Raw genomic sequence first — 17,209 nt, 5'->3', positions numbered from 1 at the left:
TAGAGATGGTTAATGAAGGGGAGCGTTTGAGGAGGAGAGGGCGGTCTAATGATAAGCAGCAGGAGAGACTGACTGCCTATTTTAGCTGCTGTCTTTTTATGGTGGGCAGAACACACAGTAGGTCTGTGGATCAGTTCTTTATCCGTGAGAACTAAGTTCTTGGGAAGGCCACCGTGGTTTAACCAGAAAAAGAAAGAAATGCAGTTTTGGTTTCTTCAATATATGTTACAAGTAGAACTAAGCTTTAGGGTTTAGAAATGCTTGTTATAATAGCCAGTGTTACACCAACTAACTTTCATTCATGCTAAATATTTGGTTTATAGAATTACACTTGTAAGAAGTTTTAAATAGTATCCAGTGGATGTTTAGGGGAGGTTATTTTTGTGCCCGGTCACCAAAAATAGCAAGCTTTGTGGCAAAATTTATCTTTTAATGATGGTGTCATTTTCAGTAAAACTTTAGGTAACTGATTACTGAATACAAACATTGCAGCTGTTTGGGAATTTCCTAATGAATGCATATGCATAAAGACACATGTTTTACATTTTTAAAAGGAATTTAAAAAGCATAGTCAGTAGAGTAAGCCAAGCTAAGCCAGTCATAAAAATACATAATCAAAATGTCAAGATTTAACAGGATTATTTTTTAAAAACCAAAAATTTCTTTCTCATATATGGTAGAGAATATATTGCTTCCATTCATAAAAATCATAATTATTTAAAGTGAAAGAATTTTAAAATCAACTGTTTACTGATAGTGGGCAAGTACCAACATATATTCTAAATTCAAAACATACCTTTGTCACAGAGACAGGAGATAAACATGTCTGACCACCAGCACTGAAATTGCAGAAAACCTCAATGGCATCTGAAGGGCATCCAAGATTTGGATCAATCCAGTATTTTCCTATTAATTTATTGTAAAACACAAAGATATTTAAACACCATGCTAAAATGTATTTGAACTATCCTTACAAATTATCATGATATCTTTAAATATATTTTTTCACACTTTTTCCTGTTAAAAAACTTAGACGTTTATAAAGATATTTACATTTAGTGAAAGAATGAAAACTGCAAGCATTATGTAAAACTGATATTGAAAATACTGTATTTTTCACATACTTATCAATGTAAGGGCGTTTCATAATTTTAATAAAAAAATAACTGCATGGCTGAATCTATTGCTTCATTCTATAGATAAGATGAGCTCAGCAACTTAAAGTGAATTGTCTTAAGTTACATAGTTAATAGAAAAGTTGAAGTTAATGTAGGATGTGTAGTTTTGTTCTATGTCATTACAGAGCTTAAAAATGAATATATGTGTTTTAAAAATAAACAACTTTTTCGGTCTTCCTGAGGAAAAACATATCTTTATATGTAATATTGATAATTAAAATAAAAAGAATAAACTTTTTTTGTTTCCAGAAGAAAAATGTGTAATTAAATGGTTACTTTTGTGTTTTCTTTTCAGATTTGTAAGCGGAAAAAACTGAAATCTCTACAGCCAGTGTAAGCCTGCCAACCTTTGCCTCCACTGAGTGCCCAGGAGAACCAAATGGGACGTCAGGTTGGCCTTCAGGATATATTCAGACTGAAAAGTACTGGGCTAGCATCTTAATTCCGGAGTAACAGTCTCAGAATACTGAAATAGCACCTTATTCTAAACATAAAGGGCAGGAATTTTTGAATGAGATGGCCCTGCCTTCTTGCATTAAAAAGGCAAGACAATCAAACAGTATTTATTAAATTGTCATTTTCTGTAATAGGTAGAAATCCTTGTTTGTTCCATTCTTATCCCACAGCAGAGATTCCTCCAGCTCATCCCGGGCTTCACCTGGTATATCATTTTAGACTTCTACAGTGTCCTTGACTATTCTCCCCTCTACTATTTCACTAGTTCTTCAAAGTGAAAATTTGTTGAATTGGTACTTCCGAGAGTAGGGGACTGTCCTCTATTGCAGTGGTTATCAAACTTTGGTGGCATCAGAACCACCTGTTAAAACAGATAGCTGGACCCCACCCCCAGAGTTGCTGGATCATTAAATCTGGGATGGGCCTTGAGGAGCTGCATCTAATTCTGGTCCATGGACTATATTTGGAGAAACACTGATCTATTGAAATATGGAAGAAAGTGGTGAAAAAGATCCCAATACCATCTCCATCCCGTTTTTTCCCATTTCCTCAGAATGTTGAACATTTTGTAGTTTGTAGAAATTATAGCTGGCCTTTTATTTTTTCCCAAACCAGGATCTGATGCAGGCTTACAGTCTTATTTAATGGGGTAAACACATATCTTGTCTCATCTTCTCCTCTCAAGAAATAGTTCCCTACTACTATGTGAGCGAATATATTCTTTATAAAACGTTTTCCATCAAGCAAGCTCTCATTGTTACAAGGGGTGGACTGCTTTGAATTCAGGCATTATGTTGTACGATGGTGAACTGGTAGGGGTTTCACATTTTTCTCAGGATATGGTGAGCTACAGATACAGCACTATACCATAATACATCGTTTGTAGGCCTAAATGCTCTAACTCAAAATCGGCTCTCTCCCGAGAACACTGCTTCCCTTGCAGGCCTTTCAAGATCTGCCACAGCCTCTACAGCATTGTGCCTGGGTACGGAAGGGGTCTTTCTTGCTCCTCGCTGTCACTTTCAGACCATTCTGCCCACATTCTCCCTAAAAATGCTCCATGGTAAAATTGCCGTCATTTCACTAATCACCCATTATCTCTTCCTGTTGTCATTATCAGCTTTCTTTGATGATTCTAGCTTTTGGCTAGCTATCACTTTCAGAAAATCTATTTATAACCTAATTCTTGGTGATTTTACATCTACATGGTTGATATCTGCAATACCCTGACTTCTCAGTGCCTCGAACTCTTTCCCACCAATGTTTTTGTACCCTTCTCCTGTCCTGTTTACTTTAATCATTAACTCATAAGGCCATACCCTTGTCTGTGTTATTACCTACAGCTAGATCGCTATGATTTCACCTCTCTTCTCATTCCAGCTCATTCTCTCTAGTGTTTTGACTCCACCAATTCTTTGATCCCATTAGTACCTACTATCCATTGATGCTACCACTTTTTCATTGTCCTTCATAATCACATGTTCACTTCTCTGCCTACCTAGCTTAAAACCCACAGTCCTTTGCTGTGATCATTTCCTTAGAGACTTCCTTAACACTCTTGCCCTGCCTCATTTCATTGTGCTTGTCTCATAAAATCCCAGCCCGACATAAATCCAGTTTTATGCCTAATCTGTACCTGTACCTCTGCACAGCTGAATGTGGCTAGAGAAAAACACAACTATGCTGACTGGCCTCACTTTAAATTCAACTGTTTGAAAGGCTGCCCAGACAACTCTGCTGTGTTTCCCGAGTTTATTTGCTGTTACTCTCCTAGTTAACCATTTGAAACTTTTCCTGTCCTCTCAAGTTAATTATACCTTTCCTTCATTCTTATTCTTGACTGATAACCTTTCTGTTTCACTGGGACAACTAAAGCAAACTGAAGAAAATATATATAGGCTCCCATTACAACCTTTATCCATCTATCTGTACTTGCACACACATATTCTGCCTTCTCTCTTGTGAATGAACTATGTTCCTAAATAAGGTTTACCTTGTTTGTTATACCTTCCATTTCAAATTTTTCCTCTCTTATTTTTTCCTTTTGAGTCAGCGTCTGTTGTCTGCTCTTTCTGCCAGTTCTCATTCATGGAATTTTGTCAGTTCGTGTGCCTGGTTATCACTGATTGTGTGCTTGGCACTGTATTTGAAAAATTATTTGTGGAAATAATTTGAGCCCTAGGATGATATTATCTTTTATGGAAGATTTTTTGTTTCTGTCAGGTATGAGGGGGTACTAACAGTCTGGAACCATCTTAGTCCAAGTTGAAAGTTTAGATTTTCTGAGCAGTCTTGATGATGTGAAGCTAGGTTGCAGTCTGTATGAATACAGTCTCTTTTCTTCCAGTATATTTTTACTCTTAAAATGGAGCCCTTTGAAAGCCTCACATTTTGTGGGCTTCAGATTCCAACTTTTGACCCCTAACCCCTTGAAGCCACCAAAAGCACTACTCAGTTTCTGAACACACAGTTCAGAAAATTAGCGTTTTTATACCCTCAACAGGGAAAAAGTAGCTCTAAGTGTGTGTTCATCTCTCTGCTTTTTCAAAATCTTGGCTTGAAAGTTCCCCACTACTTTTTCAGTATTTGATGCTTTGAACTTAATTTTCAAAAAGTTTCATTAGGCAAATTGAATTACCTGCTTCATTACTAGGAGTGGAAACTCTCCAGCTTCACCATTTTCTCTTAAAATTTGAAACAGTTTTAACTGCTGCTATTCCTGTAAACTGCCCTTGTGAAAATCATCTTCCCATTACTAAATCTAGTAGCCTTTTTCAGTCTTCACCTAATTTGACATCAACGAAGTAGATCCCTTCCTCCTCAGGCAAACATTTTCTGCACATTCATCTAGTTTTCCTCTCATCTCAGTGATAGCTGCTGCTTAGTTTTCTTTGCTAGTTCCCCCTCAACATCCTGATCTCTAAACATTGGAGGGCTCTAAGGCACAGTTTTTAGAGCTCTTTTCCTTATTTATCTACTCTTTAGGTAGTCTTAAACAGTCTCAGGGCATTGGATACTATTCATATGCAAATGACTTCATACATTTTACCCTTAGCCAGGACCTCTCTCCTGAATAGCCAGCTGCTTACTTGACATCCTTATTTGACTGCCTAACAGACGTCTCAAATTAAGTACATCCAAAACTGAACTCCTGATCTTGTCTCCAAACTTGTTTCTCTATCTCTATTGACAGCGATTCCACTCTTCTGGTCCCTTAGTCAAAAAATCTTAGTCATCCTTTATCATCCTCTTTCTCTCATAACCCACATCCAAATTATCAACAAAGAACTGCCGGTTCTACCTAAAAACATATCCAAAGATTTGACCATTTCTTATCACTTCCCCACCACTAACTCTAGTCCAAGTCATCATCATCTCTTACTGGATTATTTCAATAGCCATCTCAATGGCTCCTTCTACCCTCTCCTCATTATATTTGCAATACATCACCCAGAGTAACATTTTCAAAATTTAAGTCGTCACATAATTCCTTTGCTCAAAATCTTCCAGAGGCTTCCCATCTTATTCGGTAAAGGCTGGAGTCTTTTGAGTAGTCTATATGATCCCGTATAATCTGGTTTCTTGACATCTTTCTGACTTCATTTCCTACCACTCTTTCCCCTTATGCATTCTCTTCCAGTCACCTTGGCCTTCTTGTTAATAGTAAAAAAAAATGCTAAGCACATGCTCAGGTTCAGGGCCTTTGCATTTGTTCTTTCTTCCTGGGAAGCTCTTACTCCAGATTTCCTGGGGCTCGTTCCCTTACCTCCTTCTGATATTGCTCAAATGTCACTTTCTCAGAGATGCTTTATCTGCCTACTCTATTTACAACTTCACCGCCAACCTACTTTCTATCACATCCCCTCTTCCCTGCTGTTTTGTGTTTCTCTGTTGCACTTACAGTCTCCTAGTAATGAAAGTATTTTGGGGCGTAAAGACCTTTCTGATACCTTACAACCCACACCATTTAGCTATTTCTCCTATGAGGAAGGCAGACCTTGAATTAGATTTCAATAATTTGTATGTCCTATAATGTCTTTGTTCCTTTCAGGTCTATAGAATTGCATTTTTATATCCTCAGATATGGGAAAGAAGCAAATTTGGATTACTATAGGCAGCTATAACTATAAATATTATTTGTTTTTGTGATAATCTAGGGCTGGAAATATCTAAAGTTAAGCATTTTATTAATATAAATAAAATGAATATTTTCACTATACTTCTAGAATGGAAGAAGATGTTTTTGGACACATATATTTATACATATATATGTATGTTTATGTGTAGTGCATGTGTATAAAATTAAAATAAGCAAAAAGTTAAATATGGATTATCATTCATCCTCCAGAATTAAATAACTTAGTTATTTTCAAATCAGCATTATGTGTCATTGTGTGTTAGGACTAGATTTTTTACCAGAAAATAATAACTACTAATATTGATTGTATAGCTGACCAGATACACCCAGTAGAAATTAAAATTAAGTGACATTGTAGCAGACAGGGTTTCCCCTACTTAACATCAGATAGTGACATAAAGCTCCTTCACTTGCTTTAAACTTTTCCTTGATGGTTGTATTTTTGCATCTCTAGCTAATGGATTTGGGGTATCAACGTGAGGATGAGGAAATTCCAAGTATGACAAGCCACTGCATCTTTATAGTCACTGATTCTGAAATGAGGCATTTAAATGCCATTTTATGCAAAAACTAATTTAGGGAGTGTGGTAGAGGGGGCTCTATGATCTCTTTCTTCATGTTGCCAACTTTGGTGGTCCTGACAGGTGCTCCTCTCTGTTAATCCACAAGTCAACCCTTCCTATTTTAATGTTTAATATGAATTCCAAGCACAAAGTATAAGCAAATGATATAGTTAGGGATGGGGTAAGAAAAGCTGGGGTAAGTCAGTCTGTGTAGTACACCTTTGTAAAGTGAACCCTTGAAAAGGATACTTTGACATCAGAAACATGTTTACCTCTAAGAGTACATATTTGGTTCCTGATGATGTTAAAATGCCTCTGCCAGGGTTTTATCAAAAATGATAATGTTTGGAATAAATACATTGCAAATCTGAAATGATGAGATGAAATTAGATAAGAAGAGTTTAGGGAAACCAATAACTTACCATCTGATACTTTGTGTTCACAGTTAAGCAAATCTTTGCAGATTCGTGCTGGGTTATCTCGTGTGCCAAGAGGATTCTTGATGCTATGCAGTAAATTGCTAAGGTAGTTCAAGGTTTTGAATATCTCTGCACTGTGGTCAATGAAAGTCACTTCGGTATTCTGGTAGCTCTGCCAAGTCATCATAAGAATAATATTAGCAAAGAAGCATAGAGTAGTCATTACCAATATGCAACCCAAGTGATCAACATGGATCAAGGCAGAAGAATGTACTCCTATTGTGTGCAATGAGTTGGAAGTAGGATGTAAAGAACAGTTTATATTTATAAATATATTTGTGTATTTTATTACTCTTGATCCTGATAAGAGGTTAAATTCACATTGTGCCTACTGCATAATTTAAAAAAAAACCTATGCAATGAGTAAGTAGAGCCTAAATAAGAAAAATGAATAGTGATGATAGATAGATCCCATTTTAAGAAATGGCTAACTTCGTTTAACTATTTTCTTCTATAGTACCAAATTCTTATTTTAAAAAATCCTTTAACAATATTGTATTTTTGTTTTAAATGTTTTCCTTAAAAAATATCTTATGCATATATTTTTGTTTATTAAAATTGCTTACTTTGTCCTTAAAAATGGTTTCATTACTTTTAATTCTTTTAAATTAAACAGGCTTTGAGATAAAGTCACATTTTGGCCTCTGAAAAAAATTTCTGTTTAATTTGTAGATTGAGAGCGCCAGTGTAAATAAAGCCAGATATATTACCTCCATCTGTAGGGCAGTATGTGATTCAATCAAGGCTTGAATAGCAGCATTGATATCCATTTGTTTCTGTGTAAAACAAAACCATTTGAGATCAGCAATAAGATCAACACTGAGTGCTCTAAAGTAAAGGCTATAAATTCTGAAAGCACTGCTGTTAAAGTATACTAGACCTATTATCTGAAAGAGGTGTGTAACTCTTACGATTAGACAGAGCTTGCAAGTAATGCCTGGCTATCCGAAAGGACAATGTGCTGCCTTCATCCAAATCTCAAAAGTCTCCTAATTAAAACAGGACCAAAGTCTAGAGCTCTCAAATGAAAAACTATTTGTCTCTGCTGCATGAAAACACACACAAAAGTTGCTCACATGGAAGAAGAATGAAATATGATCCCCTCAGTTAATAAATTGTAAAGTGAAGAATAAATAACTGTAGTAATTTTTAACAGTTACATTCTTGGAAGGAAAATGGAATAAAATATTACTGTCCTGAGGTAGTCACCACATTAGTTTAATCTGATACTTCTGCGGTCTTAAAAACAATTTCTGAAGTTGGAAAATGTATCATTATTCCCAAAAGAAATAGTACAGCATGAATCCAATCTCCTCCTGCATTTAATAAAAGATATTTTTAGAGAAAGACCCAGCATAACCATTAGTAAAAAGTCTTTTCGTATTTTATTTTTTAAAAAGCTTGGAAACTAAGAAGCATGAGTTGGGAGAAAGTTCTGTGAAATGGCATCTGTGTGAGCAAATTAAGCGATCTAATTTCTTTCAGAATGACTGGACTGCTGAGATATCTTTTTACTTGGAAGTCCGTACAATAGAAACTCTTTTCAACAGATCTCTCATAACTCATGGTTGGTAATTTGAAAAACTATTTAAAATGATGGGACAATCAACAAAATGTACTCATCCTTGCCTCAACATGTGGTTTTCATATTGGAAAATACTTGACTCATTCTGCATATGTACACTGCCAAACACATATTGAGGATAACATGGTAAGCAAACAAAAACTGCCCTTGCAGAGCTAAAGTTTAGAGGTCGATAAAGGCGTTAATCAAGTAATCTCAAAAATACACATTTACAAATTGTAATATGTGCTATAAAAGTAAAGTGCATTGACCTATGAGACATTATGGAGTATTAATAAAATCTGGGGCATATGAGATTTGGAAGGAATAGGTCAGCGTAGGCTTTCCTGAGGTAGTGATATTTGAGCTGAGATCTGAAGAATAAATATGAATTGTTAGGAGAAGGGGTGGGAGACTTTCCAGGCAGAGGTAACAAATTTGCACAAAGGCAATGAAATAGAAAAGTATGGCCTATTCAAGAAGAAGAAAGGATTAGCATAAAAATTTCTGGGCAGACTCTAGATCCATCCACCTCACTACAAATAACTCAATTTCATTCCTTTTTATGGCTCAGTAACGGGTGATGACTTAGAGGGCTGGGATAGGGAAGGTAGGAAGGCGTCCCGGGTGGGAGGGGATATGGGGATATATGTATAAATACAGCTGATTCATTTTGTTGTACAGCAAAAACTGGCACAACAGTGTAAAGCAATTATATTCCAAAAAAGAGCTTAAAAAAAAAGTTCTGTGCAGATTAAGTAATTCTGATCATCATCCTTGTGAGAATTGGCAGATTTTGGACATGGGTCACAAAAAATATTGGCGCTAAATATGGGTAACTGAATTAAGTAGTAAACAATAGCTACCTTTATATTTTCCAGTTGTTTGTGATTAGGGCTTTGATCTTAGAAAAACTAGCAATAAGCAGTTCTCAGGTTCTTCAGACTCAAGACCCTTTTGTACTTTAAAATATTATTACGGGCTTTAAAGAACTTTTATTTATGTGAATTATAGCTTTTGATATTTACCATAGTAGGAATTAAAATATAAATTTTAAAGCCTTAAAACAGTAAACCCATTATATGTTAATATAAACATTTATTTTTTAGTGAAAAATAACTGTAGTTTCCAAAACCAAAAAATTAGAAGAGTGGCAATGTTTTACACTTTTGTGTATCTCTTTAATGTCTGGATTAATAGGAGATAGCTAGATTCTTATATTTGCTTCTTTATTCAATCTGTTAAAATGTTATTTTAGCTGAACTATATGAAGAAAATCTGGCCTTAAAAAGATATGTAGTTGGAAAAAAGATTATTTTAGTAGCCTTTTCAGATAATTGTGGATATTCTCCTTTGATACTATGCCAAAACTTCATAAGTGGTAGTTTCTTAAAAGTTAGTTGAAATGTGAAATCTGAAACCATATCTACAAATTTTATACTCTTTATATTAAAATCTATTGATCTGTCTTAAACTTTGAAAGAATCATTTACCTATGCATGATTTTATTAAAAATCATGATTTTTGTTAAAATCACACATTGATCATTTGGAAAATAATGGTTCATGAAATAATGCAGATCTTCCAAATACTTACACATTTCATTATGTCATATCAAAAGATTACATTAATATCATCACCAATCTCATCAGAAAAATATGTGTTTGGGAAGTTGTCAAACTTGTAATAGATACAAGCTTTCCTCAATTGTTATTGTTGCTTGAAAGTTTGAAATTTATCATTGGTATCAAATTGTCAGCTGTTTTCCTTGAAATGGCAGGCTCACTTCATTCATTTTCAAGAAAATATCTGCCAAATACTTATGTCTGAATAACATTTTCATTCTGTCAAGTAAAAATGGTGTTCCATGAAAAAAGCAGCTACTTAAGTTTGCAACTGAAACAATTCCACAAGTGCTTTTATTTGAGGCCACCATTGTACTTCAATATGCAGAAGTGCTTTATATGTTCTTCCATTTCATCACACGGAATATTAAAAAGATGTGTAGTGAAGTTCAGAGACTTAGGAGACAGCAAAAACGGTGGAATAATGACCTCCGAGAATTCTCTCTTCTATAAAAGCAATGAGAAAACCAGAAAAAAACGTCAGAATGAAGTTTTTCAGAATTACAGAAATTAACAAAATGCTTGCAGCAATCTGGGGAGCATTTATTTAAGAAAAATAGCTGAATTTCAGTAAGGGCAGTGAGCTTTGTAAAGCTTTAATTTGCCCCATTCCCATGCCTCTCTTTCCAGCTCTGTGGTAGCCTTGAAACCAAACAGCCTGCAATCACAGTGAAAACAAGAAGCCTGGAAACCACAGGCGGGAGCAGAATGGGGCTGGAGTTGCTTCAAAGCCTCATTTCCAGTGAAATGTCATTATTTGACCTGGTGGTCAAATAATGGTGGTTCCCTTAAAGACACCACTTTTAAGCCTGTCTTTATTTTACCTGACTCAGAGCTCACACAATTCAAAAAGTCTTTCCCAAGGAACATTTTTAAAAAATTTAGATGGAATTGTTTAACTTTGTGGCTGCTGGAAACATTAGAAAACAGTTGGGGCAAACAATAGGCTAAGAAAAGCTAGGGAATGAGATGTCGACAGAGATTCTAAAAAGCTCTGATGTACTCCTGGGAATCTGGAAGTCCATGTGCATGCATAGGGCTGTGCACATGATCAGGAAAAAAATAAGAAGGCCTTAAGCTCTCTCCCTCTGGCTGACCTTCAGGCTCTGTGAAACTAGGAAGTTAAAACTTGGGTACAGTTGTCAGTTGCCTGGCTGAGCATTGAAGGGATGCTCCAATATGCTCACAGAGATCCTTGGCAAAAACTGGGAGACTTACTGGTTCTGGCATTTAAGGAAATCTCTCTCCAATCCTAAGCTGACCACTAAGCTTGAGTAGAGACTTTAGTGGTTACATATGTCAAAGAATACATACTGTATACAATTAGGAAAAGTCCACCAAACAAACAACAAAACCAACAAATAGCAACAACAATGAACACTGAGGTTGGGGTGAAGAATGACTTCCAGAGATGCCACTTTATATTATTTAAAATGTCCAGTTTTCAAGAAAAAAATGACAAGGCATGATCAATACCATTAAAGTGTGACTCCCTATACATGGGAAGAAGCCAAGCAATCAATAGAAATTGTCCCTGAGGAAGCCCATATGTTGAACTTAGTAGACAAAACTTTATTTTAGATATGGTCAAAGAACTAAAGGAAACCATGTCTATAGAACTAAAGGAAAGTATGAAAAAGATGTCTTACCAAATAAAAATAAAGAGATAGAAAGTATAGATAAGAACCAAGTAGAAGTTTCGTAGTTGAAAGGAACAGTAACTGAAATCAAAGTTTACTAGAAAGGCTCAACTGACAGAAGAAAGAATCAGTGAACTTGAAAATATTTTTTGAGACATACAGAGGAGTGTAAAGAAAAATGAATGCAGAAAATGAACAGACTCAGAGACCTACAGGACATCATAAAACATACCAATGACATGATGGGAGTCTCAGAAGAGGAGAGAGAAAAAGGGGGCAGAAATAATATTTCAAGAAATAATGGCTGAAAATGTCCCAAATTTTATGAAAAACAATCTCCACATCCAAGAAGCTCAGTGAATTCCCCTAGACACATCATAATCAAACTGTTGAAAGCTAAAGACAGAGAATCCTGAATGCAGAGACAAGAGACTCATCATATGCAAAGGATGAGATTTTTCACCAAAACCATAAAGGTGAGAACACAGTAGGATGACATATTCAGACTGCTGAAAGAAAAAGACTGTCAACCAAGAATTCTATATCCAGTAAAATTTCCTTCAAAAGAGAGAAAAAATTAAGACATTCCCAAATAAACAAAAGCTGAGGCAAATTTTTATTAGCAAACATTTCCTAGAAAAATAATGAATCCTTTGGAGTGAAATAAAGGCTATTAGGCAGAAACTTGAATCCACGTGAAGAAATAAAGAGTGCTGGTAAAGATAACTATACTTGTAACTATAAAAGAGTACAGATCCCAAACAGCCAAACAATCTTGGAAAAGGACAACAAAGTTGGAGGTCTCACACTTCAATTTCAAAACTTACTACAAAGCTACAATAATCACAACAGTGTTGTACTGGCATACAGACAGACATATAGACCAAGGGAATAGAGTGCAGGAATAAACCCTCTCATACATGGTTAAATAATTTTTAAGAAGAGTGCCAAGGCCATTCCCTAGGGAAAGAATAGTCTGTCAACAGATAGTGCTGTGAAAATTTGATATCCACATGCAAAAGATGAAGTTAGACTATTGCTTACATCCTAAACAAAAATTAACTCAAAATAGATCAGATAATTAAATGTAAGAGCTAAAACTATAAAACTCTTAGAAGAAAATATATGGGAAATGTTTCATGACATTGGATTTGGCATTTATTTCTTGGAGATGAAACCAAAAGCAAGGTAAAACAACAGCAAAAAACCCTGGTAGATTGAACTACATCAAAATTAAAGACTTCCGTGCAAAAATCTATCAACAGAGTGAAAAGGCAGCCAAAGGAATGGGAAAAAATATTTGCAAGTCATATATATAAGTGATTAACATTTAGAATGCATAAAGAACTCTTACAACTCAACAACAACAACATAACAAAAATAAGCAACCCAATTCAAAAATGGACAAAGACATTTTTCCGAAGAAGATATGTAAGCCAATTTCCCCAAAGGAGGTATATAAGCCAACGAGCACATGAAAAGATGCTCAACATCAGTTAAGCATTCAGGAAATGCAAATCAAAACCAAAGTTAGCTGCCACTTCATACCCGTTAGGATGGCTGTTATTAAACAAGCAGAATATAACACATGTGAGGGAGGATGTGGAGAAATTGGAACCCTGTGTACTGTTGGTGGGAATGTGAAATGGTGTAGCTGCTATGGAAAACAGTACAGCAATTCCTCATAAAGTTAAACATAAAATTACCATATGATCCAGCAGTTTCACTTCTGAGTAGATACAGAAGTGAATTAAAAGCAGGGACTCAAAAAACAGATATTTGTATACTTATGTTTATAATAGCATTATTCACAATAACAAAAGTTGGAAGCAACCCAAGTATCCATCTGCATAAACAAAATGTGGTATATACATACAATGGAAATTATTCAGCCTTAAAAAGGAAAGGAATTCTGACACATGCTACAACATGGATTAACCTTGAAGATATGCTAAGTGAAGAAAGCCAGACAAAAAAGTTCAAATACTGTATGCTTCCACTTATATGAGGTACCTAGAATAGTCAAATGAATAGAGACATAGAAAGTACAATGGTAGGTTTTTAAGGACTGGGGAAGGGAGGAATTACTGTTTAATGGATCAGAGTTTTAGCCTTAGAAGACGAAAAAAGTTCTAGGGATGACTGGTGGTGATAGTTGCACAACAGTGTGAATGTGCTAATGCTACCGAAGAGTACATTTGAAAATGGTTAAAATGATAAATTTTATGTATATTTTACAATTAAAAATAATACATAAGTATGCTCATTATCCCTTAAACCTAGCCATCCCACTTCCGGGAACTGGTCCTAGAGATATTCCACAAAATATGTATATGGACAGGACATTCATACTGTTTGTATTAGGAAAAAGATTGGAAACAACTTAAACACTCATGAATAGAGGGACTGGATGGATGAATAAACTGGAGGATGTTCTTAATTGAAATGACCATGGTTCATTTTCTGTGAGAATGTGGCAATGAAGAATACAATGGCTTTTAGTAGGGTAGTAGTGTAGCATTTCGTACTTGATCCAGGCTAAGGTACTAGCAATTTTAACCACCAACAGTACAAATGAAAAAGGCAGGTTTTTTCCCCCCCAATAGGCATTGGAGAGAAAAGAATATCATAAAACTTGGCTACTCATCGGGCTTCCCTGATGGCACAGTGGTTAAGAATCTGCCTACCAATGCAGGGGACTCGGGTTCAATCCCTGGTCCAGGAAGACCCTACACGCCATGGAGCAGCTATGCCTGTGTGCCACAACTACTGAGCCTGTGCTCTAGAACCCTCGAGCCACAACTACTGAGCCCATGCACCACAACTACTGAAGCCTGTGTGCTCTAGAGCCTGTGCTCCTCAACAAGAGAAGCCACTGCAATGAGAGGCCCATGCATTGCAATGAAGAGTAGCCCCTGCTCTCTGCAGCTACAGAAAGCCTGCGTGCAGCAGTGAGGACCCAATGCAGACAATAAATAAAAAAAGAATGAATGAATAAATAAATAAAATTAAAAAAAAAACTTGGCTACTCATAAATTTTTTTACTCCTATAATTCCAATGTATTCCCAAATCCTAGCTCATGCCTGGTACATAGTAGGTATTCAATTTGCTGAATTTATTAATTTTTTCCCAAGGGTAGCCTTTAGGGAGGTCAGGCCCAGGGAGACAGTGTTAAGATGATTTGCCTGGGAAGTCATTCAGCGACATCTAAGTGTTCCCATCTAAGTGTGAAACTCTCATTAGGTCCAGTAAGGGAGTCCAAAAGAAACAGCTTTCTCCATGTACTCTAGCTAGAGAGAACATATTCTCACATGAAAATCACCTAAGGTTTATAAAAATATGCACACAGAATACAGAGAATAAGGAGTTATCAGGATTAATGGGACAAATGAAGGAAATTAGGAGGATTCATTATACCTCGAGGGGATGTAATCATCACAGTTCCTTCCCAATTTATTTGAGTAAAATGTAGATCTAGTGGGCACTGCAATACTTTAAAAAGTGTCATTTTCCAAGCATCTAAAATCTTAAGATGACTGGATGGTGAAAACATTTATGGGGTAGGAACTGATTTCAGGTCATGCACATCTCCATGGTGGAGCAATTGCTTGTTCTAGGGAACCAGGATGATACCAGCAGCTGCAACTTAATTCACACATCTAGGTTTCACTGCCGACCCATTAATTGGAATAATTAAGTTGAAAATTCCTTATCTCATTTAATGATTTTCAATTATTATTATTTCCACTCCCCACATCACACACAGACACACATACCCATCCTTTATCCCACCAACCGTTTGTGGTTAACTTTGACATCCTGTTGTAATTTTTTTTTTCTTTTGGTCAGTTTCTAAATATCTTACCATGCACACTGAGGTCTGGTCATCACCTTGATAATATCCTCAAATTCAAAAGCACCATCAATATATGCCTTTTCCTGAAGCATTTCTCTTTCAGTTATTCTACTTTAGGAACTTGAGCAAGTTACTTTACCTGCTTAGGTCTTAAGGAAGAGGGGGATGGACTAGGTTAGAGGTTTTAAAACTTTTCTTATCTTGACCCACAGTAATAAATACATTTTTACATCATGACAAGGTTCACACAAACATATATTTAACTAAAAAATTTTACAAAACATTTTTTCCTATTAGTGGAGATATACTTATTTTTATGTTTTTCTTAAAAAATTGAAGTATAGTTGATTTACAATGTTGTATTAATTTCAGATGTACAGCAAAATGGTTCAGTTATACAGATTATATATCTATATCTCTCTATTTATCTATTCATTTTCAGATTCTTTTCTATTGTAGGTTATTACAAGATACTGAATATAGTTCTCTGTGCTATAGAGTAGGTCCCGTGGCGTTCTTTTGCTTTTTTCTTTTCTTAAAAAATTGAGATAAAATTCACCATTTTAGTCATTTTAAAATATCCAATTTAGTTGCTCTGGTAGATTCAGTATGTTATGCAACCATTAGCACTGTTTAATTTCACAACAATTTCATCACCTCTAAAAGAAATCCTGTACCCATTAAACAGTCACTCCCCACATTTTTCTATTCTAGTTTCATTTCAAAAGAATGCTGAATGAGACTCACCATATTGATCTTATGATCCACCAACTGAGTGACAACTCACAGTCTAAAATAATTACTAAATAATTACTAAGAAGACTTTGATCTCTAATTCTATGATCCTGTTCCATGCTAGACATTATTTCTCTCCAAGTGAAGTCTTCTGGCTTGGAGGATTCCCACTGAACTTTTCTAAGAGTTGCAAATTGCCTGTTTCCATTTATTCATTCATTTGATAGACACTTATTAAGGGCTTGAATGGAAAAGATACAAAACACATTGCTTACCTTCAGAGAGTTCACAATCTAACACATGGAAATGGGCATGAAAATAAATGAGTATGAATGAAGAAGGGGAAGTGATCAGTTCTATCTTGCAGTGTAATGGGATGGAATTAAGAAGTGTTTCACAGAAGACACCATAATTTGAGTTTAGAAGGAATATGTAGGTATTTTCTCATTGTCATGTAAACTTCTACTCTGGAAATCTTTTTTTTCAAGGCTACACTGACACTTTCCTACAAAGGACTCTGCAAGTCCCAGAAAGACTGTATAAAGAAACTGGGTTTCATACTGGCCAGGAAGAAGGAAGACAGAGACAAGGGGAAGAAGGAAACTAATGTTAGTTGAGTACCTATACTGTGTCAAGCACATATATTTTTTCATTTAATTCTCCGAATAATTCCTCAAAGTACGTATTCTTATCCGTATTTTTCTCAGAGCAAAAACCTTTTACATGTCCTAATTCCTTTTGGCTGTATAGGAACACATACAAACATTTTCCAAGTGAGAGAGGGATGTGAGGCTCCAAAATTTGGCACTTCAGTGTGAAAATTTTCATTAAATATCTCTAATTTGCCAATGATATATGATAGAACTTGCTATTTATTAGGGAAGGCAGCTCTAACATATCAAAGTCACTATAAGGGGAGAAGGCAACCGATGAGGGTTTTTCTAACGCATGCATTCTGAGGATCCAGGAGGAAA

General features: G+C 35.6%; 1 protein-coding gene across 1 annotated transcript in view; it reads right to left on the bottom strand.

Moving 5' to 3' along the window:
• COL24A1 (collagen type XXIV alpha 1 chain) overlaps positions 1-17,209 on the bottom strand; it is a 346,898-nt gene that overhangs the window by 5,520 nt on the left and 324,169 nt on the right. Inside the window, exons 57-59 of the mRNA XM_057714246.1 lie at positions 7,525-7,590; positions 6,758-6,926; positions 797-906 (exon numbers count right to left, since the gene is read on the bottom strand). Of these exons, the coding sequence (XP_057570229.1) occupies positions 797-906; positions 6,758-6,926; positions 7,525-7,590 (345 nt within the window). The remainder of the gene's footprint in view (positions 1-796; positions 907-6,757; positions 6,927-7,524; positions 7,591-17,209) is intronic.

The sequence above is a fragment of the Hippopotamus amphibius genome, chromosome 1, assembly GCF_030028045.1.
Source record: "Hippopotamus amphibius kiboko isolate mHipAmp2 chromosome 1, mHipAmp2.hap2, whole genome shotgun sequence".
Taxonomy (NCBI): Eukaryota; Metazoa; Chordata; class Mammalia; order Artiodactyla; family Hippopotamidae; genus Hippopotamus; species Hippopotamus amphibius.
This window is presented reverse-complemented; position numbering and strand designations above follow the sequence as displayed.